A 26,670-nucleotide genomic window follows, 5' to 3' on the forward strand; every position below is an offset into this window, starting at 1 on the left:
TGCCTTAACTGTGCGTATGGGTCCGAAGTTACTCGATGTTACCGATTGTTTCGCTATGTTGCCCAAGTGTATGGATGTGAGTAAAGGGAAGTGGGCATCCTTATGTTAGGCTGAGATCGCATTGCGAATGCAAACATTTGCATATTCCCGCTGACTTTAGCAACTGCATTGTGTGCGTATAAGCAGAATAGCGATCCTTGCTGAATTAGGACCTTAATTAACTATTGCAGTTAAAGGTGTTTAAATTAAAGTTAATGGCATTTCTTTTAACCATTATTTCAGCACAGGTACTAATTGGAGGGAAACACTGTTAACAAGAACCTATTTCAACCCCTTCTTATGTTTTTGTGATGCAGATCGTTCTGCTAAGCCTTTGCGAGTATCCTCTAATGTTGCTGTGAGTAATCTTGCTGAACACTGGCCGAATGCCGTGTAAAGTGCCTGGTTGTTCGGAAAATTGGAGAAGTAGGCAGTCTTACGCCCAGTGCTTGTGACTGTTCCAGGAAGTGTACGGAACTCTTTTGGTGAGCTGCTCTGAGGCGAAAGGAAGGTAAACAGGCTATAGACATATTACTGTGCATTATTTTCCATCAGGTCAAACCCATTTTACCAACACATTCACTACCAGGATTGTGCAACAGGCACTGTGACAACAAATAAGCAAGCATGTCAGTGCAAATTTGTGAATCTCGCCTGGCTTTGGGTACACTTTAAAACTGTCCATAACTTCCAGGGACAATCACAGCTTTTAAAGATTTGTTCCAGAAAATGTCCATATTTTCTGCTATTCGGCAACTACACGACAACATTCCTCTCTTGCTGCTTGTTGAATGCAGTTCTTACTATTTAAAATGCAAAATTATAACTCAATTCAGTAAGCATGACATGATGTGGACTGTAGTGGGCAAAGGTCGTCCGAGCCAATAGCATGTAAGACAGGGATGGGGAACCTCAGGCCCAGGGGCCGTATAAGGCCCCCAGAATCATTTGGTCTGGCCCTCTGAGCTTTTTTCTGCTAGCCTCATTTGGCTAGCAGGGTGCCTGGAATGGCACCCTGCAGCCAGAATCTATGCAGCAGTGCCACCTGGAGCATCCTTAGGAAGCTTCAGACAGTCACACCGCTGCCCTTACAGCTCCACGGAGCATCCTTAGGATGCTCCAGGCATTGCTGTAATCATTGGCGATTGTGGCCCCATCCCTGTGTGACATCACACGAGGGGGCGTGGCTGGCACCGTGCCCGCGAATAATGTTATATATATCAAAATGGCTCTCGGCAGAAAAAAAGGTTTCCCACCCCTGATGTAAGATGTGCTTAAATAAAAAGCAGAAAAGTATTCCTGTAATGTACTGTAAAATGTTAAGAACCTCATGTGATTACATGCACAGGGTTCCTACATAACTGAACGTGTGCTGTCTATAGGCAGGTGGCAAAACACAGGTGTATGAATTGGTGTGGTTCCATATTGTGTGTAGTGATCACATAGGCCGGGACCTTCTGTGGCACTACAGGTGTTGTGAAACTACAAATCCCAGCATATCCTGCCAGCTATAAGAGTTTATAGCAATTGCTGTCCACCATACAGCAGTGTCCAGTGATGAATCTTACAATTGGCAGGGGGAGAATCTGTCAGGAATGGGATTACATTTTGTAACATACTAGCAACACAGATAGAAATAAATGGTATTGTACCTTTTGGTTTAATATCTCTACTTTCTGCTGTCTCTCATTCCAAACGCACCAGACCACTAAAAGTAGCCGCACAGATATGCCCTCTGATAATGTTTCTGCCTTACACCCAGGGGTGCAGAGGGGAAGGGGCAGTTACTAATTACCTGGCTTGTTGGAGGTGCCCGGTGGGGACCCAGGTCAGCTGCTGAGGGGCTCAATGCCTCCCTTTGCTGCTAAGGGAAGGACGTGACCCCCTTTGCAATTCAAGGTGCCCCCCTATGCTGCGCGTGGCGTTGCGTATGGTATTTTTTCACATATACTTTTGGGAGAGAATTTGGTCACGGCTCCCAGATTTGACCACGCCCCCTCCAGTACCCAGGCCCATTCCGGATCACAACGGCCCTGCTTATAGTAGCACCAACACTCTCCCCAGCAGCAGGTACAACTGTTATTCTGGCTACGTTATGTATTAATTGTAAGCCTATTTGGGCAGGTCAATCTTATAATGTCATTGTATGAAATTTGTTTATATCACGATGAAGATGTGTACATCGCTGTTGTCTATGGGCCTGATTCATTACGGATCGCAACTGCAATTACGCACGCAATCGGCCGATTGTTGCGTTCTGTGCATGCATATGCATCGCAGTGCGCGAACTAGCCACTGCGATCAGGCATTGACTACGCAGACCCATCACAGAGTGATTGACAGGAAGTGCTATTTCAGGGAGGTGATGGGGGTGGTGGTCGGCGACACGCAGAAGTGCCAGTGCATTTGAACGGCATTGCAGGGACGTGCATAAATTATCCACTGCGATGCCATACGCAGCTCGAATGCTCAGCGCGTGCGGTGAGGTTAGCAGTTCCTGAGTAAGATGTTACCGACGTTTTCGCAGTCTTGCTCAAACATACGGATGTGTGTAAGGTAAGGCGGGCGTCCCTATGTAGTGTTGCGACTGCATAGCGATCGCAATAGATTAGCATGTCTGCATTAGTTGTAGAAATGATTCCAGTTCTAGCCCGTAAGTCCAGACTTAGGGCCTGATTCAGACCAGCTTGCGCGCGCTATGTGCTCGCAAGCGGGTGGCCCAGTGCGCATGCACATGACGGAGCCGGCTCCGTCATGCACATGCGCGAGACCCGGATAGCGATGGGCAATCCGTCGCTCCGGGTCTCGTACCAAAGGGGGCGTGCTGTCGAAGTTGAGTGACAGCACGCCCCCTTTGGTGGGCGGGCCGGGGACGTGGCTGCCCAGACGGAGGCGTTCCCATGGGAACGCCTACCGTCTGGGGACAGCCCCACTGACATCACAAGTGATGTCAGTGGGAGTGCTTTCGGCTCTGTCAGTGCCGAAAGCACTCTGGGGCTTGCGGAAACGAGACCCTACCACAAGGGTCTCGTCACAAGGCCGATGGTCGCGATGGTCTTGACCATCGCGACCATCTTCCTGGCCGCTCGCTATAGCTGTGGGTGGTCACCCACAGCTATGCGAGCGGCCAGGAGGCCGCTCTAAAAAACCAGAGGGCCGGCCCTGATTTAGAGCGAGCGCTCTGCTCTGTCAGAGCGTCTGGCTCTGAATCAGCCCCTTAGTAAACAAAATATCTTTATTCAGACTTAGGGGAAGATTTATCAAAACCTTGGATAGAGACAGAGTGGAGAAGTTGCCCAAAAGCAACCAATCAGCTTTTAACTGTCACTTTTACAGGCTGTTCTAGAAAAACGACAGTTAGAAGCTGATTGGTCGTTATGAGCAACCTCTCCACTTTGTCTCTACAATCTACAATTTTTAACTTTAATGATTTCTATAACAGCACTTATAAATAAATAAGGGATCATAATAAATTCTACTTTGAATGCTTATAAATACTGTTTCACTTCACGTAGTGCAATGATGATTCATATATCAAATTAAAGGAAATGTAATGCTTAATTCAACACAATAAACAGAGGTCAAATATTTGCATTACAAGGGAAGTTATGCTACTTTCAGTCAGACAAAGAAGCACAGATGCGTGAGATTCAAGAAGCGGATTGTAGTAACAGCTACTACCAGCCAATCGGAATCGTCGTTCTGAGGACCAATCAGCTTTCGTTTATGAGCAGATGCAAGGTCATGTTCAAAGGTGGGAAAGGTCAGTTTGGCTGTTTCATTTTGCAGAATAAAGTTGGTTACTGAAGTGCAATTACGGTTGGATGTTTGTGTGTATTGTTTAGTGCTAACGACGGTGTAAAAATTAAATACAACAATGTCGTCCAGGCAAAGTGGTGACTGGTCACCCAGGAAGATATCCAGGATTGTGGTGTTACGTGAAAATGGTCTTTCGTATGCAGCAATTGCGAGAGAAGTTGGTGGGAATGTGACAACATCAGGAATATGAAAGTTTTGTTTATGCTATCAGGAAACACAATCTATACAAAACAAAGAAGGAAATGGTCGGAAAAAGTGCACAACAGCTGTTGATGATAGGAGAATAAAACAAATTTGTGTCAGGGACAGATGGATGTTATCTGCGGCCATTAGCAGTGACCTGAGTGCAACTAGTGTTTTTGTCAGTGCAAGAACGGTACGGAGAAGACTAACGGAGGTTGGCCTAAAAGGTAGGATTCCCCGAAAAAAGCCATTGCTGAATAAAACGCAGCAGCAGAAATGAATACAGTGGGCAAAAGAACACATTGCATGGACAGAAGGTCAGTGGAAACAAGTGATATGGAGTGACGAAACTAAGATATCGATATTATGCAGTGATGGGAGAAAATATCAGAGACATAGCATCGGGGAAGAGGTACATCCAGATTGCATTCACGCGACAACAAAGAATCCTACAAGTGTTATGATCTGGGCATGTATGACAGCAGATGCTGTAGGCCGCCTTTATGTTATAGATGGCACACTGAACAGCAGAAAGTACATTGACACCATCCTACAACCAAAACTTCTACCTTTTATCAGGGATCTTTTTCCAGATAATGCCCCATTTTTTTCCCATCAGGATTCAGCTCCCTGCCACACTGCATGGATATGCAAACAGTGGTTCACGGAGAATGACATACAGGTGCTGGGATGGCCAGGAAACAGCCCAGACCTGAACCCCATAGAACATTTGTGGTTTTGTTTGAAAAAACTGGTACATCTGAGGCGCCCATCCAATAAAAGACAATTAATTGAGGCTATAATTGTCTCATGGCACCACATAATAAAGAAGGAAGAGCTCCAAACATTGGTTGGCTCAATGCCACGTCGCTGTGCTGCTGTTTTGAAAAATAAAGGATACCCAACGAAATACTGATAGGACAGTAACATCATAAGTAGACAGGGATTTTCACCCTTAGTGTTGTTTTCACTGCATAATTTCCCTTGTAATGCAAATATTTGACCTCTGTTTATTGTGTCGAATTCAGCATTACATTTCCTTTAATTTGATATATGAATCATTGCACTGCATGAAGTGTAACAGTTTTTATAAGCATTTGAAGTTGAAAAACATTCAAATTTCAAAAAGTGTCCGCTATTTTGGCCACCACTGTACGGTATATATATATATATATATATATATATATATATATATATATATATGCTGCTCTTCTGCTCACAAGAGGGGCTTATGGGCTTCACATTTGCAAATCAGGAGAATAAAAGGACTATACAAAACTATCTAGTAAAACTGCAGGAATGACTCAATGGGGGCACTGGAAGACTGGGGGTATAAGGAGCCTGTCACTTTAAAAATATTAAACTATCAGAACTAAGGTTCCTCCCCCTTATAACCCAGCTGCTGCCTGCAACTTTCGTTTAAAGCCCAAAGCATAGTGCAGGGAGGAAAAGACCATCTCAACAGAAACATGGATGGAATTAACAGACAAGAAACAGAAAACAAAAGAAGAGTACTGGAAGGACATCCACTGTCCCCCATGGAATGAGAGAAAGGGATACTACGGTAAGTGGTTTAGCCTTGATACCATCATTTCTATTTCGGGTAAAGCTCACCTGTCCACTAAGGGTGGAATGACCATTCTATCAGGTGAATGCCCTGACTGCTGAGGTAGTCAGCTTCCCAGAAATGGTGAGAGCACTTAGCTCTGGCCACCTCATAATTTAGGTTGGCACTCTCATAGCCTTGGCACTTCTTGTGCCCCACTGGTGAATCAAATATGTCACTGCTGTGGCATTGTATAACTGGATCTTCACCAAGCCCTAGAAATATCCTGAGCCCTTGGAATACTGCACTTACCTTGAGGACATTGATTGGTAGGACATATTCCTTGGGAGCCCATGAAAATGTGGTCTGAAGAATAACTGAACCTCAACATTGGAGACCGGTGTCCATTGTCACTGTTGAAGCCACCATACTAGCAAGAGATGAGTCTGAGGAGACAACCTGATGCACTGAGACAGATGTAAGTGAGACCTGTTCCATTTCATGAGAATTTCCCTTGAAATTCTCAAGAATGGAATTGTGCGAAGTAGAACTACCTTGAAAGTGGAAACCGTATTGCCTAGAAGACACTTGCATAGAGGAATTGACACTCTGGAGTATCTTTACTAAAGTGTGGGTTTTTAGAATTGGAGATGTTGCCCATAGCAACCAGATTCTATTTAGCATGTATCTAGCACCTTCTAGAAGATAATTGCTAAAGTAGAATCTGATTGGTTGCTATGGGCAACATCTTTTCTAAAAACCAGCACTTTAGTAAATATACCCCTCTGTGTTGATTCAGGGCTTGATCGCAGCCTGCAGGGATTACATTTTTCCATTGTAAAGAAAACCCCACTGCAGAATGGTGTTGAAAAGCATCCCAAGAAATATAATCTGTTGAGATGGAACCAAGATAGATTTTGGAATGTTGGTAATCCAACTGTGGGACTGCAATACCATGTGCATCAAATTCACCTGGTTCCTGAGGGCTGTGGAGAAGGAGCTTTGATGAGAAGATTGTCCAAGTATGAGATGATCATGACCCCCAAAGATCATAAGTGTTTAGTCAAAATCACCTTGAGTTACGTAAAAACTCTTGGAGCTGAAGAAAGACCAAATGGAAGGACACAATATTGGAAATTATGATCTTGCACAGCAAATTTGAGTATACTCTGGTGTCATACCCAAATTGTAACATGAAGATTAGTGTCCTTTATGTCTATGGATACCATAATTTCTCATTGTTCCATATTAGAGATCACCAATCTGAGCAATGCCATTGTGAATTTCTCCACTCTGAGGTAGACATGTAGTGATTTCATATGCAGAATGCGACGGTATGAGCCATCTGGTTTCTCTACTAGGAAGAGGTTTGAGTAAAAATAATTTCCTCTCTGATACTGTGGAGCTGGAATGACTGCTCCAGAAGAAAGTAAAATGTGTCTAGCGTTCTCTAAGACTATTCATTTTCCTCTGTCTACATGCAAACCATTGAAAAGAAATAATGAGGTGGAAAACATTGAAAGTGGTCACAAACAAGATTAAGCTAAACTGAAGCAGCTAAGCTCCCACCCAAGCATGGGAGGGAAGCCTGTCATAGAGAGTGCTTCTCCAAAGGCTTGGAATCTCGGCACTGACCTATCTACACCTGCCTACCTCTGACTCAGCCTCCACGGCTGGCCAAAGTGCTACAGCAAGGGACCTGCTGTCTTGATTTGGTCTGAAGGTGAGAGAACCGAAAGGAGGGTACTAGATATTGAGGAGTAACACAGGGGAGAAATGTTCTCTTAACCCTGAAGCCAGAGTAATGATCTTATCTAGCTCTGGTCCAAATAGCACATCACCTTTAAAAGGAAGAGCCTAAAATTAACATTTAGATTTAGAATCTGCCTGCCAAGTCTGGAGCCAAAGAGCACACTTTAAAAACACTGCAGAAGCAGAAATTCTAGATGAAATTAAACTTGCATCAATGTCTGCTTCACTTAGATAGCTAGCTGACTCACAAATGAGTTCATCTAAAGGAAGCAACTCTGAATTTAGCCTTCCAGGAGGCCATCAGGTAATTGTTCAGCACATTTTTCTATAGGCTCATTAACCCAGCCCAAGACAAGAATGGGCCTAAGAATGGCTCTTGCAGCTGGATCGATACTCGATACTCTTAAGGGTGAATTCTAATTTTTGGTCCAATCTATTCCTGAACAAAGCTGAACCAGAAATTGGGATAGTAGTCTGCTTCAATAGAAGGCATATGGATGATTCCACCACTGGAGGAGTCTTCCATCTATTTATTTCCCGTTTGGTAGAGAATAAATAGAGAGTACCCTGCAAGACACCTGGAATTTTCTATTTTGGTGTAGCTATCCCCCACTGGGGTTATTCTCAAGCTGGGGAGAAGAAGGGAAAGAGTCTGCCTGCTTCTTATTCGTTCTCCTGAATAAGGCAGTGTCCTGTATGAGCAAGACCTGCCTAACTGCAGCCACAGGGCTACCACCCCATGTAAATTACCTAGATCATCCTACAAATAGGAAAAACACATTTCAGGATCTGAAAACTCCTGATAGTCAACCTCATCATGAGATGAATGGTTTATGGAGAGTACTCCCAGGACCAAAGAACTATTGGAATCTGGCATTTCTGGGACCTGAAAACAGAGACTGGAACCAATATTTTTTTCATTGGAGGATGACACTTGTACCAACCCCTGTACAGATCAAGTGAGGTCCTAAGCCCAGAGCGGCTCCACCACCACAGGCTGGTAAGGGAGGGAGGAGGGGGAGTGTGGTGGTGAACCTGAGAAGACTGATCCAGTGTGAAGAGAGCAATGATTCTTGTAAAGGAGACTGGGCTGGGACAGATGACGATGAACCAGCGCATGGCACCCTAACTACACTAGGTGTTTTGAAAGCTCAGTCATAGCCAAGGTTAATGTACAGGCCCAAGCCAGGGTGTCCCTTTCTGTGGACAGACTCCCAGGCAAGTAAGGACTTGCTCCTATCTTACAAGCTGCACAGAGAGCATCAGACTGAGAAAATCTAGATTTACATTTAACCATATGCATAAATTATAGCCACAGTTCCCTTTATTGGAACGTGCTTGAAATTTCCCTTCCCAGACATAGCGAAAGTAGGGAATGCAGAAAATAGAGTGACTGACAAAAGTAGCATAGACTGCTAAATAGAAACTGACACTAAAATGCTAACACTGAACATTTAAAGTGTTGCAAGACACCAGCATGTCAATTATACAGAAATATAGACAGCACTCCACAAAGGAGTACTGTAACGGAATATCAACCCTCAACTACTCTGACCCCTCCGCAACTCAGTAATAAAGGGAGGTAGTCAGCATCCCAGCAGATGGGATGCCGACGGTCAAAATACTGGCGCTAAAATCCCAATCGCTGGCATCCTGAAAGTAAGTATCAGGGATTAGGGGGAGTGTTAGGTTTAGGGGTTAGGCATTAAGGGGGGAGGGTTAGGTTTAGAGTGTGGGGAGGTGGAGGTTAGATTTAGGCACTAGGGGGAAGTTAGGTTGAGGCACGAGGGAGGGAGGGTTAGGGGTAAGGGTTAGCGGTAGAGTATTTACCTAATGGTGTCGGTATTCTGACTAGTGGGATGCCGCTGTCAATATTCTGACCACCGGCTTCCCGACCGCCGGGATCCCATACCCAACCCATAATAAATGTGCTGCAGGAAATTACAATTTCAAATAAATATAGTGTAATATAACACAATACATAAACAAGCATGAGCCAGTATTTAGAAATATGGACCTCATTCAGAGTCGGTCGTAAGCGGCCGCTCGGTCGTACGCATCCGATGTTTCCAAACCACGCATGCGTACGGTTAGTTGTGCGCATGTGCGTACGAGACCTTGCGATCCAAAATGCTGTCGATCGTACGGCTTATGAGCAGGAAGTGGCTTACGAGAGTTGATTGACATGAAAGGCTGTTTGTGGGTGTTGACGGGGGTGGTGGTCTGAAAACGCAGGCGTGCCTCAGTGTTTTCAGGGCATTTTAGGGGCGTACATAAATTACCTGCTCCGACCGACATAGAAGTAAAACATCACTCTGCGAGCAGGTTAGAGGCCTGGCTGATTGTACAGCTTAAGGTTGGGTACATGCTCTCTCAAGCCCCAGAGTACAATCGATACTATCGAATGTTACTGATGTTCGGAGTGATGTTTCTATTTTGAGCCACACAATGCAAGCAGATGATAATCGTTTGTTGTAGCTAATAACACTGCTAATTGGCATGTAATTGATTCAGCTGCGTTTGCATTAGCGAATAATAAGAATAAATATATTTCAGGGGGATGGCTTGTTCTATGCGTTTTTTTGGTAATTTTTGGAGTAATTTGCACACAACACAAGCGGCCGCAACCATCAGAAGAAAATTAACATACAGCGACTGACAATGACTGACAACGATTAACTCGATCGCTAGCTGCTATCACTCGCTAGCTAGAGGAGGTGCATTGTTCATGTATGGGCGTCACTTTGGTTGCGACCGACCGGCCGTGCGATCGCTTCCTTTTTCAGTTTTGCGGTCATTAGGCGTACGACCGAGCGGCCGCTTACGACCGACTCTGAATGAGGTCCAATGTCCCTCAGCAGCTGATGAAGGAAGCAGACACTGTCGGCTGTGGCTCTATAAGGTGAGGTGATTCTGGTGGGCTTTCCCTCAGAGTGGTGCAAGTATAGTGGTCAAGTTGCGGTGTCAGGGTTAGTCCCTCCTCCCTGGGCCAGCAAAGAAACGCACTCGGAAAACTTCCTATATATGCCCGAGTGATCAAGAAAGAATAAATCAGTGTCAGCGGAGCATCTATAAACAGCCAATCATAAGGGGTCTGCTAGTGCCAGCAACTGTCATCATCATCCACTATTTACAGCTGTCCCTGTCTATGTGCAGATAACACAGCTTTCTCTAGTCGCATGTGTACACTTACTGTACTTGCCCTACGTTAGAATGCCCCAGGCACAGGAGCAGAATCATGCACAGGTGTATATCCATGCTGCCAGTTTTCACGCAAGATAGGCTATGCCAACTACTGTACCTCAGTACTCACATGGCATAGGCCCCTCTGAGTCCATTGATGTAAAGACATTCTGGGGAGCAAGATTTTCATTTTAAGAAGAATGTTATAAATGTCCTTTTCTAAAAGCTTCGGCATTTTATTTAGAGATGGAATTTTATACGGTCTTCTTTTTTACTAGTTGACAGTAGTGTGTTGTGGGATTTTTATGTGTTACCTTTTCTAAAGGGCATTTTCCCTATATTTTATTTTGAAATACCCAATAGCACTCCCATTGCATTACTGGGTATCCCTCTAGTCAGCAGCTGGCCGTCACTTTCAGCTGCAGTTTCAGGCTACCTTGCTCTAGATCTGCCAGAACGTTGCTGAACATGAGCAGTGGAGGAGCTGGCTATATGTAAGAATTAGTACTTAGCTTAATACAACAAACAGGGGAGAGAGCTCTAACACAGCAATATGAATTGGAAGGACGGGTAGTAAAATATACCATATTTAAAGAGGCTTTTTTTTTCTTTTAAGCAGAATTTGCAACAATCATCTACATCTACAAAAGTACTTGCTGCTCACCATACAACAGTGAACCTGACTCAGACCCGCACAAAGGGCCTGATTCAGACCCGCTCGCAAGCGCATTGCGCTCGCAAGCGGGTCGATGGTGGCCCAGTGCGCACGCGCGGCGTGTGCACTGCGCGTGCGCGAGCCCCGGAGCGAGCGCACAAAGCGCTCGCTCCGGGACTCACTACAAAAGGGGCGGCTGTCGATGTTGATCGACAGCTTGCCCCGTTTTGTAGGAGGCGTGGTGGGGGGTGGCTTCACAAACAGAGGCGTTCCCATGCGAACGCCTGCCGTTTGTGGGCGGCAACACTGACATCACCAGTGATGTCAGTGAGAGAGCTTCCGGCTCTATTTGAGCCAGAAGCTCTCTGGGGCTTGCGGCCACGAGACCCTACCACAAGGGTCTCGTCGCAAGTCCGATGGTCGCGATGGTCTTGACCATCGCGACCATCATCATGGCCGCTCAGCTATGCGAGCGGCCAAGAGGCCGCAACTAAAAAAACCTGCGCCCACCCTGATTCAGAGCAAGCGCTCGTTTTTTGCGAGCGCCTCTGAATCAGGCCCAAAGTCCCAATTTGGTCCCAAATGACCGATGGTTTCGGGACTGTAGATGTGTCGGGGATGCAGTGTGCATGTGCTGTGATGTTACTGCGACTCCAGTCGCAGTGCCCTGGACGTCGCAGTATGATTGACATGCTGCAGGCATTTGGGGGAGAAAACAGGGAGCGTTCCTTAAAATGGAGGTGTGTTGGGTGCATGCCGAAGCCAGTGGCTGCGTCCTCGGACACAATTTCACTGGCCCTGCCAGCACAGTTTTGCCGAACATCGTGAGTAACCTGAGGCTTACTCAGATGTCTGATGCTGCAACTGTTGGTGTCTTTGGGCGCAGCCAGCAGATCTGGGAAGCCAGCAGTAGGTACAAAGATGCAGCAACAGCGGCGACCTTTGCGTCCACTTCTGAATCAGACCTTAAGTCCGGTGATGCACATGAAAATTAACCAATCGGAAGAATTGAGACCCAATCATTTGATTATAACAGGAGTGTTAGGTGGGTTCTCCTCTTCCCCATTCAGCTCCCACATAGCACGCGTTTCACAACAGAATGGGGTTCACTTTCCTTTACACTAAAGCCTGGTACACACTATACGATTTCTCGGAAGATATGCCTGATTCCGATGCATAGGAAGGACATATCGTCAAAATCGTTTAGTGTGTACCCACTATGTCGGCTGTTGGTCGTCAACTGCATCATCAGGTCGTCCCAACATGCAGCTCAACCTGACGATGCGACTGACGACCCCATGCAGCAAAATGCGTGAGAGGCCGACATATCGGGCAGTCGGTCACCAGATCGTCTAATGTGCACCAGCCGCTTGATATGTGGGCCAGTGGGTAGGGGGGGTTGCACATTGTATCGATGGGTACACATATCGTTTAGTGTGTACACAACTTTACTAGTAAACTGGAAATGCATTTGCTGGGGGTGGTTACAAATATTCTACACACTGCACTTGTATAAATCGGTATACTGTAGCTGTTTTAATGGAGGGAGCAGAAAAATAGTATGTAAGTAGGACAGAGTTTACCTTTACCACAATATAAGTGTCATTTAAGTAATATGGTTTAGAAACATTAAAATGTTAAACCTAACAGGATGTTTTTAATTGTTCATAAACACTGATGTGCATCTTAAAAGACAAATGTACCTGCTGGCAAAACATTAATATTTGAGGTATGGAGTTCAGGATTTTCAGCATATTCCCCAATGACTAGGGTGCAGCCACCATTGCACAGGATGCCGGAGCAAGTTGAGCAGTGGTAAGTTGTTGATGATCTGCTGGTCAGCCTGAATTCTGGACCCCAGGTAAGTCATTTTTAGGACTAAAGCTGGCCATACACGATGCAATATGCACCGTGTCACGCAATGGGGGATCCGACATCCGATATATTGGGCGGCCCCCACACACTGTGCGATCGGGTGGCTGACCGCCCGATATGCCGGCTCCCCCCTCCCCCACCTGCATAGCACTGCATGGGATCACACATCACATCCCAAGATCGACGGAACCTGCAGTAAGATCTTGGGGTGCGATGTACGACCACACGGGTGCGCGCTCTGACCGATATCATGCCCATACACCGTACGATAGAGCAGCCAAATCGTACCAATCCGTCAGATCGGCTGCTTTATTGCACCGTGTATGGGCACCTTATGTTTTACTTGTGACATTCCACCCAAAACTGTTATCAATTCTGTTGACTTCAGAATGTAAAATCATGTGCGCCCTCTTGTGTTGAAAGAATGATGATGAAAGCATTTAAAAGTATTGTGTTCCAATTATTTAGGGAATAAATATGCCATTCCACATTTGTTTCTATAACAACATTACTTCTTCCTCTCATTACAGCACACCAGCCAAGCATTCATTCAGTCAAAGTTCATATCCTAATTACTGCTATTACATCTACCTACTGTATTCTGTACACAAGAGAAGAGCTCAGTGTGAGAGGATAAAACATATAATGCTGTATTTATTTTATTCTATATAAAACTAAACTCCCAAGAACATTCACTTTTACATAAATTTACATGTAAGTGCTCTCCGCCAGAAATGGGAAGAGCATAAATAAACATTATGTAACAACACTAACAGTAAACAACTTCAGTAGTAACAAATAAAACATTTAACAAAAGGTAATAAAATAAAATTTTACACATGTAATAATTCTGTGCTTATTAGCTGAACTGCCGCAAGAAAAGGCCCTGCCATGTACGATATGGCGCTGCCACGTACTCACTGGGACTTCAGGCACTGAATGGAGGTGATGGATGATAACGTCTCCCGGTTGGCACATTGCATTATCCAAGTTTGACAAATAACACCAATGCGACAATAAGGGACGACATCTGAAAATATAAACAGGAGATTTATCGCAATATCTGACTGATAGCACACAACATAGGTCAATGTCGTAGCAGATAAATGTATTTTAAGGATACTACTGTACACGGAATCGGTATGGAATCCCGGCTGCCGCATGGCCGGCAGTTCGATTCCCGGCAGCGGCAGCCCGACAGATCAGCAGAGCCCGGCAGCGGAAGCCCGACAGCGCTGGAAATCCCGATCGTCCCTAAGGTAAGTATAAACTAACCTAACCCCCTAACCCTCCTTAGGGGTGCCTAACCCTAACCTCTCCCCCAAGTGCCTAACTCTAATCCCCCCTCTAAGTGCCTAACCCTAACCCCCCCTTCCCCGCTGCCTAAACCTAAGTCCCCCGGGGGGGGTGCCTACCCCTAACCCTCCCTGCCCCTAGCCTACCCTAACTCTCCCAGGGGGTGCCTAACCCTATGTCCCCCCCGGGTGCCTAAACCTAACCCTCCCCCACCGCGGCTGTCCGCTCGCGGCGCCCGGCATCCCTTCGATCGGAAATGCCGGGCGCCGGTCTCCCGGCGTCGGGTAAATGACAGGTGTCTAGATATAGACGCCGGTCATTTATCCCACGCCGGAATAAAGCAGTCGGGAAGCCAGCTGTCGGTATTAAGGCAGCCGGTTTCCCGACTGCATACCCTGTACACACGTGCTTGCACAGACCAGCAAATATTTATATTGCCAACACACAAAAATATGTAGCCCTTTAACCATTTAACTGGCTAATATTTTTTCCAAAAATGTCCCCAAAATTGTTGATTTTTTAAAAATGATAAACAGCTATATATTCAATTTAATTGTATTAACAAATATGCAGATCTGTTAATACATGTATGCTGAATAAGGTTTAAATAGCTCTTATTTATGTAATTTGATCATTTAAAAAAACTATCAACAATTTTGTGGAAATTTTGGGAAAAAATAATTTTACAAAGTTAAAAAAAAGAAGGAAACGGAGCGCTAACGAGAAAAAATGGTGTCAAACTGATATATAATGTAAATAATCTTAAATTCAAAATATATTAGGATAAAATTAAGATCTTTAATAAGATTTAATGAAAAAGATTGAGCGAGATAGGTCTGCTTGTAAACTATACAATAAACTCTGACATAAAAAATACTGACATGTAACAGATACAATTTAGTAAAGAAAACAATTGTAACACATATATAAAAAAAAACAGTAATTAGACTCTTGAATGGAGGATAAATGAGCATGTGAGCGTAAAAAAGTCCTGTTGTTCTACACAGTCCAGATAAAAAATATGTCGTATGATGTTAACTGGTATAGTCTATAATTTGTATATGATATCCAGTATGGAGAATTTAAGGCTGTATAAAAAGCCGATCTATGGGAGTTCTTACACGATGGTTAATTGTGACTAAATACTTGTACAGGTCACAGTGAAAGCGCCAGCTTATCTGCTTCACAGCTGGTCCCGTCCGGGAAAGGAAAGACAGAGGGCCTGATTCAGAGCCAGACGCTCTTTAATTGTTATTTTAAAAGTTTATTTTTTAAAGACAGCCTCCTGGCCGCTCGCTAAAGCTGTGGGTGATCACCCACAGCTTAGCGAGCGGCCAGGTGTTGGTCGCGATGGTCACGACCATCGGGGCTTGCGACGAGACCCTTGTGGTAGGGTCTCATTCCCGCAAGCTCCAGTGAGCTTTCGGCTCCAATAGAGCCGGAAGCTCACCACTGGGGCCGCCCCCAAACGGCAGGCGTTCCTTCGGGAACGCCTCCGTTTGGCCAGCCACCCACGCTGCCAGCCTCCAAAACGGGGCAAACTGTCAATCAAAATCGGCAGCCACCCCGCTTTGGGGCGAGACCCGTAGCGACGGAGCGCACGTCACTGGCCGGGTCTTGCGCATGCGCAGTGGGGGACCATCGACCCGCTTGCAAGCGCTGTGCGCTCGCGAGCGGGTCTGAATCAGGCCCAGTGAGTGCTGTAAGTCTGCTGTGTCAGGAGTTGCGGGTATCGGCAGCTGCTACAAGTGAACAGCTTGTTATGGCTGTGAGTCTGCTATGTCCCCGGGTAATATGCACTGGCGGCTGCTAGTAAAGTCCTGAAAGAATGCTGGATGAGCCGTGTTGTAGAGTGGACGTGGATGTAACCACAGCAATCCCGGATAAATACAGGTATCCCAGCAAATAGAATTGGTCTTAGTGAGAGTACTAACGCGTTTCTCGGCCCTGTATCAACTGACCGAGAAACGCAAACTGTTTCCTTCTTCTGTTTCACATACCCAGGGTTACCCTATCCTTTAGGTGAGCAGAGTTTGGATGATATCGCATTTTATTATCTGGAGCGCCCTACTGTGTGTTTTCTCTCTACAAAGTTAAAAACAGACCAGTGTGTGTGTGTGTATAAAAATACACACACCTTCGGCCTTTTGTGCCACAACGTACACCAAGGAGTATATCTGTTGGGAGATATATATATATATATATATATATATATATATATATATATACACAGCTATTTGGAGGCACCGAGAGACTTCGTGTAAAGGTAATAACAGCCCTTATATATATATATTGTGACAAGAATCACATAGACCGGGTAAAATCCAACAGATGTTTATTTCCTTACCACAGGCAGGTATACAGGACAGTGCAGTGTTCACAGGCAAGATGTTACAGGCTGGTACACAGAATCTTCCAAACAGCAATACTTTTCTTTTAGTGGACTCACAGGTCCAGGACTCCTAACACTAGTCACCCCCAGGCCTATAACCTGAGCAACTAATTCACCGTCAGGATCCCTGTAGACCTGCAAGAAGATTAGCCACTAGCAGGAGGTAACTTTGATTTACAGTAGGCAGTGCATTATCTCTTATATAATTCCCAGTGCAGTCATGAGCTTGAGTATACAGAAGTGTACAGGGGATGCGACCTTCATCTAGGTTGTCGGGATGACGGCGCTCAGAATCCCGGCGCTAGCATCCCGACAGTAAGTTGTGGGGTTAGGGGGAGGGTTAGGCACTAGGAGGAAGGTTAGGGTTAGGCACTTGAGGAGAGGGTTAGGCATTAGGAAGGGAGGGTTAGGGGCATTGTTAAGGTAATATACTTACCTTCATCTGTCTGCATTGTGACCCAGTCGGGATGCCGGTGTCAGGATTCTGACCACCGAGATCCCGGGCACCGCCATCCCGTACCCAACCCGCATACAGAGAGTAGTGAAGTTAACATCACTGGGTGGAATGAAGCTGGTCCAGAAATTGTGGAGTCCATGTACAATGTGTCATTTATGTAATAGAGAAAAATGCAGTGCATCATTTTTGGGCAGATGCACCTCTGTCTATTACTGTCCCTAACCTGCATTCATCCAAGGAATATTCCAATACTTCCAGCTTCTCCTATAATACAGATATTTGCACACCGGCAGTTGAAGGGAATCTCGGCATCCTTATTCATGCCCTTACCCATACTGAGGTGTGACATGACAAATGGGAATGCAGTGATTTCCTAATTGCCTAATGTCTGTCCATTTTCTCTGCTCTCTGGTAGGATGCTGTCTGGGTCACATCTTCAACACGTGTGACTTTTGCGACACGCTGCACATCGGTATCATGTAAGTCTTGTACTGTTCTGCTTAATGCATGTAGCAATTGCAAAAAAGAAACACAGGAAAGAAACACATAGTCAATGTATTTGGTTCACTATTGTGCTTTTCCTTTTTATGAATTATTTTGTATATTTCTGAATAGGTGTTTATTAGTAACTTTTGCTAACACAATGACCCTATGACTCGCATTTTAAGTCTATTACTGTGTGAGTTCTCTTCACTGATACAAAACTGAAATCAGTTTGCAGGTTTCTTGGCTCTAGCCCAACACAAGTCATTGTAAAGTAAGGCGATAGTAAGGAAATGTATGATATAATTAGATCCTCTGATTTGAAAATGTTCTGCAATAATTTTGTAATTCAAGAAAAATAAGAGAGAGAGATATTTGAAAGACTGAAGTCCCATTCTTGGTTGGTTCCCTGTCTCCATGTTTCTTTGTGTTATATTTTTATTTGCTGACAGATACCCTCCACTGGGTAGTGAATCCATTGCTCGGTAACAAGTTATTTAATCTGCAAACATTGGCCCCTGATATCGCCTTCAATCAGGAGGCTCATTGGTATCTTGACCAGTCATCCACTTTGGAAGACACCTGGGTGGGGGGAATGTCTTGTTGCTTCTAGCACCAAAAGATGAGATATGTTGCGGTGATATTTAACAAAAAAATGTGCAATATATGATTTAGGGTAGCTGCTAACCCAGGAAGATGTTCCCTACTGGTTGCTTTTCTGTCTTCTTACTTTGATCACTGTCTATATCCTTAACGAACCCTACAATGACTATTGTAACCTGATTGTAGAGGGTGACCTGAATACAATTGATGAACCTCGAGTTGACAATTAGACCTTGCTGATGGCCTGCTGCCCATACCACTGGCGCAATATTCATCTACTTAAAATTACTTATGGGGGGTATTCACTTAGCGATATACAAACGAGAGCACGATTGCGACATTGCAATCGTGCTGTCGTTTGTATAGCTAGTGATGTACCTAGACTGAACGTTCACTCGTTCAGTCCTGGCACATCCCTCATCCCCGCACATGCAGAACCTGACAAGATCGTCAGGTTAACCTGCATGTACGGGCGATGTCGGATGTCGAAAGCGACCCGCGGACACGCTATTCGCGGGTCGCTTCCGTCCAAAACATTGCTGATGCATGCGCGTTTTACAAGCGATTGCATAGTTATCGTGCAATCGCTTGTTTAAATCGCTAAGTGGATACCCCCCTTTAGTCTCTCTCAGATCACTGGCGAAGTCACAGTCCCCATGCACATTTCATTACCATGTCATTCTACATAGTAGACTGTAATCTGGTTGCTGACCATTTCTTTTCCAGAGTAGTTTCCACCTCAATCCATGTTATTGTGATCTCTGACAACGCTTGCGTTACTTTAACAGTCCCATGTTTCTCATCCATGTTTTCAGAAGGGGCAAAAAGGCAAGTAGAAAAATTCAGGTTTGGCCAAAACGAAGAGCAGGAAACACTATCAGTATATCCCTATCCAATCACAGGTGTTGTGCACTCGGCCACGCCCATGACTGTCTCTGCATTTCCACGATTATTATGATACATCGTATAGAGCTACACTTTCACACCCAATGCCCCTTTGCCACAGGTGGCAGAATTGTCCAAGCTTTCCTCAACCCAGAAGGACTTTCCTGCTCCTAACTGAATTGCAAAAATCACGCACTTACAGGAAAAACCTCGCAGGTGCGGGATTTTTGCAATCATGCACAAAATTGAATATGCCCCTATGTATTTCCCCTATAAGCTTCAGCAAAGAGTTGTAGAGGGTGGTATCAATTTTCCCAATCTGTGCTTAATTATCCTTAGATATATTAGGGATTGGCTACATCAAACGGTCGGATATGCTAATACCCCCGATTGAGGAGGCTCTTCTTCCCAACATGTCTTTGGTGTCCTTTCTCCACTCTCCACTCTGATCTTCCTAAGTAAGTTCAAGATAACCCACTGTGGATGTCTAACTGGGCCACATGAAAGCACATTCGCAAAACATAGGTCTCCTAATAGCCATTATTCCCTGTTGTTGCCACTGGTTTTCAACATTGTGATGCTGCATACCCTTTCACCCGATGGCTGTCCAAGGGCTCACCTCTGTGAGACAATTTGTTGACTTTGCCACTCTTTAGCCCATGATGATCATCAAAATTTTGACATTTAGGGCCGTATTCAATTAAAAGCGAAAACTCAGTTTCGGCGATACTTTTTCACAGATGAAGTCATTTTCGCCGATTTCATTTATCCCCGTATTCAATTAGCCCGACTTTTCGTCGGTGCGTAAAGTAAATGCATCAGACCCGGTGAAAAAGTATCGCCTATGAATAGGTGGCAAGAAAAAGTGCAGAATTGGGGTTTTGGGGTGCAGACTTCCAAAAACCACCCTGCAGCCCTTGGACAGGTCCCTAAATGTAAGCTGTGTCAAAAAATTTTTAAAAAGTACCTTCGGACCCCCCCAAAAAAGTACTTTCATTTTGGGGCGAAAAAAAACCCAAAGTAAAGTTGGGGTACAAAGCTAAAAACTAGCGAAATAGACTCCAGGGGGTCCCCAAATAAGCAGCAGGTGTTTTTATGATTGCAGGTGGTTGCGCCAGCTGGATTTTCACATTGTTTAAAACGTTACATTAGCAACTTTAAAATATGCTAATGCCCATTGTCTTGTACCCCAAATTTGAAGAGACTAGTTATTTTCTCCAAAAAACCCACCAAAGTGCTATTCTTCACCACTTTTTAAAACACGCAAAATAGCACCTTTCGAGACCATTTAAAGTGGCCAAATACCTTCAGCAGGGCTATTCGGGGGTATCCAGAGTGATTCCCCATGTCAGTGCATCTTTTGGGGGGTGTCAGGCTGATTTCCCCAAAACTGACAGAACTTTTCGAATATTTAAGTTTTGCCGGGTCCCGTTTTCGCCAGTTTGGAATTGAATACGGGGATAAGCGGGGACGAGGGCGATACTTTTTCGCACCCAAAACTCGCAATGACGGCGACAAGTCCAGCAACGGACTTTTCGCTTCTAATTTGAATTTTAGACATCAAAATCGACCTTTAGTAAATGTATCTCCTAATCTACAAGGTATCTAGGTTCACTTTAGTCAAAACTTTTGTACCTGTCCATGCCTGACAGGACATCAGGCCTCAAAACATCATCACCCCCAACACAAAGCTAGACAAGTACTTACACATAAAGACATGTAAGGATTACTAGAAAGAAAGATATGTAAATCCATATCACATATTACACAGTAGAATGACACGGAATATCTTGAATATTTACCTCAAATGCAGTTACAGCGGCTGCTGCTATTCCTATAGCCACACTGTTCTTCTTCACCGCAACTGCTATTGCCATGAAACAGCCCTGCATGTCAACAGATAATCAAAATGAATTGCTATAATTCCTGCTGTAGCTAGTGGGGAGAACGTTACATGTGTTATATGTTTGAGGCAGCATTTGAGGAAATGCTTGGACATCTCCATAGTAGGATTCTAAGTTTTATATTATTACAGAGGGTATCCAGAGGCCACTGCGTGTGTGGGACACCCTGCACTTTAATCTCTAAACAGAAGGTTGATGAGCAAGGAGTCCCTTATACATGGAGTCACTGGGAGCAGCCATTCATGGCTGTAGAGAGCCGGCCCGGGCCCCATTACTATCGGGTGGGAAGGCCTAATCGTGAAAAGTGTGGCCACGCCCCTTTAGAAAAAACATGCACTGCTTGTGCGCTGGGGAGAGTGGCGCTGAAAGCCCATCAGCCCGACGCATATCTGGTGGGGTGGAATCAGTGTAATCGATCCCCCCTAGATGCAGAGGAGACTACTGCTGCTCAGTGGCTGTGAGTGTGTGCTGGACTGCTGACAGGTAAGAGGTAGGGGGCCAGAGTCATAATTAGTGTATAACAGCCTGTATAACAGCTCTTTCTACCCATGCCTATAGTGAGCTTAAGGGCTCATTACAGAATAATCAAATCTCATTTTGCTAATATGCATAGGTCAGCACCTACTCATGTGGTCATGGTCCTTTCTGTCTCAGGGTCTCTGGTGTTCATGTGGAATTTTACAATACCCCACAGAAAATATGAGATGTCCAAAGTTGCAGCTCACTGTATCACACCCATCTGGTATAGTGCACATTCAAACCCGTGGCCAAGACATTTTGATGGCCAGATACTGTGGGCTTCATTCAGAGGCGGCCGTACGGTCTACGACCGCACGGCCGCCTCGATGTTTGTCCAGTGCGCATGCGCACGAGGGAGCTGGCTCCTTCGTGCGCATGCGTGAGACCCGCTGCGACCGACAGCGCCGGTCGTAGCGGTCTCTTTCCAAAGGGGGCGAGCTGTCGATGTTGATTGACAGCTTCGCCCCGTTTGGAAGGCGGGCCGGGGGGTGGCAGCCCAAACGGAGGCGTTCCTATGGGAACGCCTGCCGTTTGGGGGAGGCCCCACTGACATAACTAGTGATGTCAGTGGAGAGCTTCCGGCTCTGACAGAGCCAGAAGCTCTCCGGGGCTTACGACAAGTGAGACCCTACCCTAGGGTCTCGTCGTAAGCCCCGATGGTCTATGACCATCGCGACCATCACCCTAGCGGTCATTAGAGCTGTGGGTGTAAACCCACAGCCTAATGACCGAAACAGAGGCGGCCGGTCAGGATGCAAGCGGCCGCCCAGTTTCTGAGCGACCGCTTGCATCCTCCGACCGCCTCTGAATGAGGGCCTGTATGTCAAAAGATGGGTGTACAACAAAACACCACAAAAACAAATAAATACTTACTTGTATGCAGAGATTACTTGGCATACATTAACAATATAAATAAAGATCCTGTTTAAAATTTAACGCAGACTTCAACACATCCTCGTACAACTGGTCCCTACTTGCCTCTGTATAGATAACTTTGTCAGATATATTAAGGCCATCACACTCTTTTAGTTTGGCATTTTTGCAGCAGTTTTTGGGGTACTTCAAAGCCGTTTTCGCGGTGAATGTGGAGTTGATGAAGTCATTGTAACCAAAGAATCCACAGCAGTTGAACTTAAAGGAAACAAATTGAGGGAAATAATATTAAAAAACAATGTCCTGAAAGGTAATTAGCCACATACATATTAGAACTATTATAATGAGAGGCATATTAATGCCCAGGGGAGCCGTGTGCTGCGGGTGCCCCCTTCATGCAGCAGGGGGCGCCACCCATACCTCCTCCTGGGTGTTGTATAAAAGATAGACATTTAAAAGGTCGACAATGTCTAGATAGATACCAGGGGGTAAATGCAATAGGGTGCGGAGCTCTGACATCTGCGAATCCCGTGCGAGACTGCCTGATGCTTTAAAGTAGCAGTTATTTAACAGGTAAAATCAACCTGGTTTTGCATATTAAATGGCTGCTACTTTAAAGCATCGGGCAGTCTCGTATGGGACTCGCCAATGTCAGAGCTCCGCACCCTATTACATTTACCCCCTGATGTTAGGCAGGCAATAGATCGACAGGGACAAAGGGTTAACAGGGCAAAAGGTCAACACACTAAAGGTCGACAGGCCTAAATGGTTGACAAGGTCAAAAGGTCGACATGAAAATGGTCCGCCACACAAATGGTTCGAAACATGTTTTTGTTTTCTAACCCTAATCTTTACCTTAACCCTCCCTCCTAGTGCCTAACTCTAACCATCGGGGTAGATGCCTGACCCTAACCTTCCCTTCTAGTGCCTAAACCTAACCCTCCGGTAAGTGCCTAACCCTAACCGTCAGGGTAAGTGCCTAACCCTAACCCTCCAGTAAGTGCCTAACTCTAACCTCAAACCTAATCCTTAAAAAAAAAAAAGTGTCGTCAATTTTCATGTTGACATTTTGACCGTCGACCATTTGTAGAAGTCAATCTTTAGTGTGTCGACCTTTTGTCCCTGTCGACCTAATGCCTGTCTAACATCTGGTGTCTATCTAGACCAGGGGTTCCCAACCACGGTCCTCAAGAAACATTAACAGTCCAGGTTTGAAGGATAGCCATACTTGAGCACAGGTGTCCTAATTAGTACCTCAGTTCTTTTGATTTAACTATCTGTGCTTCAGCATGGATATCACAGAAACCTGGACTGTTAGTGTGCCTTGAGGACCGGGGTTGGGAAACACTGATCTAGACATTGTCGACATTTTAACTGTCTGTCTATAGATACCGGTGACGCCATATTTTGGGTGATATTTTTGGGATGATGGAACATACACAGAAGATAGCAATGGCTATCAATTGCCCCATCACCATCTTTCAGAAGATATCACCGGAAAGATGGTCTAGCTGGCTGAATACATCGATTGTGAGCTTATATTAGTAGAGCCTTCTCCCCTTAATCCTCTCTAAAGTCTGTACTTATGTATCGTGTTGTCAGCTTAATCCCTTTGAATGGTGCTACAGAACCCCTGTGGTGCCATATAAATAAATTCTAACAATAATAATATGGGGGGATCCACTGCATGGCACACAGTGGGGTCTGTTCTGGGCACTGAATGTGTGCCCCCCGACTTGACCCATAGGCCACCCTGAACCCATTACACAACTACTGATTAGATATATTATACTTCCTACACACACCACACAAGATAATTATATCAAGTGTTGTGAGTTTAGGTGTGCACCAAATAACCATCTGTTTCCAATTTGGCAATACATGTGAATTGCCAAATAGGGTCGATTGAACCAACAGATCTTTAGGACCACCATATTTTCTGTTGACATAACCACTCACAGACATGCCAACAAAGTCATCTATTGTCGGAATTTAATGCCAAAACCATATCCAATCTGCCTGCATTTTAATTGGACCAAGCTTTTGTTCTGTGCGTACACATAAATGTTCATCAAAAGTGTATGGGTAACTCACCGATGAGAACATACATAAGACTGGTTCTCTTTCAGCTACATAAATGTATAAAAGATATAGTATTTCCACGCTACATATTCACACACACACCAGGTACCCAAACTTACTTTATCCATGACTGCATTCCAGGCCTCTTCCACCAGCCCTTTGCCACCAGTCTTATAGTAGACCTCCTTCAGGGATTTCAAGCCTTTGTCTTTTAGGACACTCTCAGCCTTATAAGCAGGAAATATTGTTACAGCAATACACTAATAGTATTCTGATGTATCATTGTGTCGTGTGGTTTATAACACTTAGGGCCGAATTCAATTAGAGGCGAAAAGTCGCAATCAGCGAAAAGCGCTCGCCGTTGCAATCTTTTCGCCTCATTCGCCTGTATTAGTATGCAGTTTTAAAAACTTTTAAAAATACCCCTGCTGCAACCACCTGGAAACAGATGTCCCATCCATACAGTACCCCAAAATACCTGACCCATTTTCCAACACTTTGTAAATTTTCACCCCAAAAATGTAATTATTAGGGGGAAATAACTTTTTTTTTATTTATTTTTTTAAATGCCTAATTAGTCATTAGGGAGGGTGTTCAAAGGGTTCTGAACCAAGGAGCTGATTCAGACCCGCTCGCTAGGATGCGATCGCTCGTAGCTGGCTGTTAGTTTCAATCTGTGCATGTATACGCATCGAAATGCGCGTGCGCGAACCAGTGCGAACGCTCGGGAAGCAATTGCTCGCTGCGAACCTAGCTGAATGAGTGACAGGAGAGGCCATTTGTGGGTGGTGACAGGGGCAATCCACTGGAAACGGGGGAGTGGAGGTACGAACACAGGCGCGCCTGAGTGTTTCAACGCCGTTTCAGAGGCGTGGATAATTAAAAGGCAGCGTCATAGTACACGTCACCTTAAACTTCACACTGAAGTGATCGCAGTGCTTGCGGCAGGATATAGTCAATCTCAAGCGTTGCGATCGCATCCGATGGTGCTCGATGTACTAATGTTTTCATGCACTTCCAGGAGATGACTTGCGCAAGTGGGCATCTTAGGAATGTCTAGTGAACGTCTGCAAACACAAAGTGATCGCACGCCAAGACATAGTGGACGTGCTAATGCCTTGCCGTGCGATTGCCTGCTCCCAAGTCCCCACATTTTTGGGCCAAATATGGATTTTGCACATCTTTTCTCCCGCTTCTGAGGTGGTGAAAACTTTTCGCCTGTTTTAGCCTAGGGAGATTTCGCACCTGCGAAAACGTCCGGGAATTGAACAGCGCGACATGCTGGTATGTGGCGAAAAGCTCGCATTGGCGAATGCTTTTTGCCAAATGCGACTTTTCGCCTCTAATTGAATTCGGCTCTTAGCTTTAATTTATTTTTACAGTCCAAGTTAGCCGCAATTCCTCCAGCATTGCATGCACGGAAAAAAAATGCATACTCTTACCCTGTGCAGAATTGTGACAGCTCCTATCCGTGCGCTTAGTTTAATACCCATTATCATTATCAGTGCAAACGATATGTCTGAAAGCTACGTAAATTTTGCATAAGCGCACGTCTGCATCGTGCAGTGCGAGACAAGGCCTTTCAGCACTCATCCTAACCCACCTCATGCTCTTTCCTTCCTATCTTCCCCTTCTGTGTCACGCCTGTCTGTCTGCCCCTCCCCTTAGAATGTAAGCTCTCACGAGCAGGGACCTCTTCCCTCATGTGCTTCTCTTTACATTTTCTTCTACTCTCTACTCCCCATTAGGGCACCTAACACGTGACTGCCAACTCCCGGCAGCTTATTGTGAGTGCTTTAATCACTATTTCAGTAATGTATATAAGTCATGTCCTTGTCCTGCACTGTAATGTACTGTAAGTTACTTGTTTCTTGTTCACCTATTAGTTCTATGTACTATGTAAGGCACTGCAGAACACTTGTGGCGCCATATAAATAAAGGATAATAATAATAATAATAATTATGCATCAGCCACAAATTTTCCAAGTGTTTTTCTTTTGTGTTTTCTTTTGAAGCCTGTGGTACGTTTCTTTTAATCTGCGTTACTAGTCTAATCTATTTTACTTCAGCACTCTTGTGTATTGTGGCTGCATTCTTGCATTCTCTACAGGGTTACATTAGAAA

General features: G+C 45.0%; 2 protein-coding genes across 2 annotated transcripts in view; one reads left to right on the top strand and one right to left on the bottom strand.

Moving 5' to 3' along the window:
- The first annotated feature begins 533 nt into the window (after positions 1-533).
- The window catches only part of DNASE2 (deoxyribonuclease 2, lysosomal), a 77,573-nt gene continuing 51,436 nt past the window's right edge, over positions 534-26,670 (top strand). Inside the window, exon 1 of the mRNA XM_088473911.1 lies at positions 534-550. The gene's annotated coding sequence lies outside the window, so the exon portion shown is untranslated. The remainder of the gene's footprint in view (positions 551-26,670) is intronic.
- LOC148522584 (tetraspanin-1-like) overlaps positions 13,996-26,670 on the bottom strand; it is a 31,468-nt gene continuing 18,793 nt past the window's right edge. The window contains exons 5-8 of the mRNA XM_088474006.1: positions 24,666-24,773; positions 22,570-22,722; positions 20,971-21,054; positions 13,996-14,082 (exon numbers count right to left, since the gene is read on the bottom strand). Of these exons, the coding sequence (XP_088330132.1) occupies positions 14,035-14,082; positions 20,971-21,054; positions 22,570-22,722; positions 24,666-24,773 (393 nt within the window). The 3' untranslated portion in view covers positions 13,996-14,034. The remainder of the gene's footprint in view (positions 14,083-20,970; positions 21,055-22,569; positions 22,723-24,665; positions 24,774-26,670) is intronic.

The sequence above is a fragment of the Taudactylus pleione genome, unplaced genomic scaffold, assembly GCF_031769625.1.
Source record: "Taudactylus pleione unplaced genomic scaffold, aTauple2 ptg000145l, whole genome shotgun sequence".
Classification (NCBI taxonomy): Eukaryota; Metazoa; Chordata; class Amphibia; order Anura; family Myobatrachidae; genus Taudactylus; species Taudactylus pleione.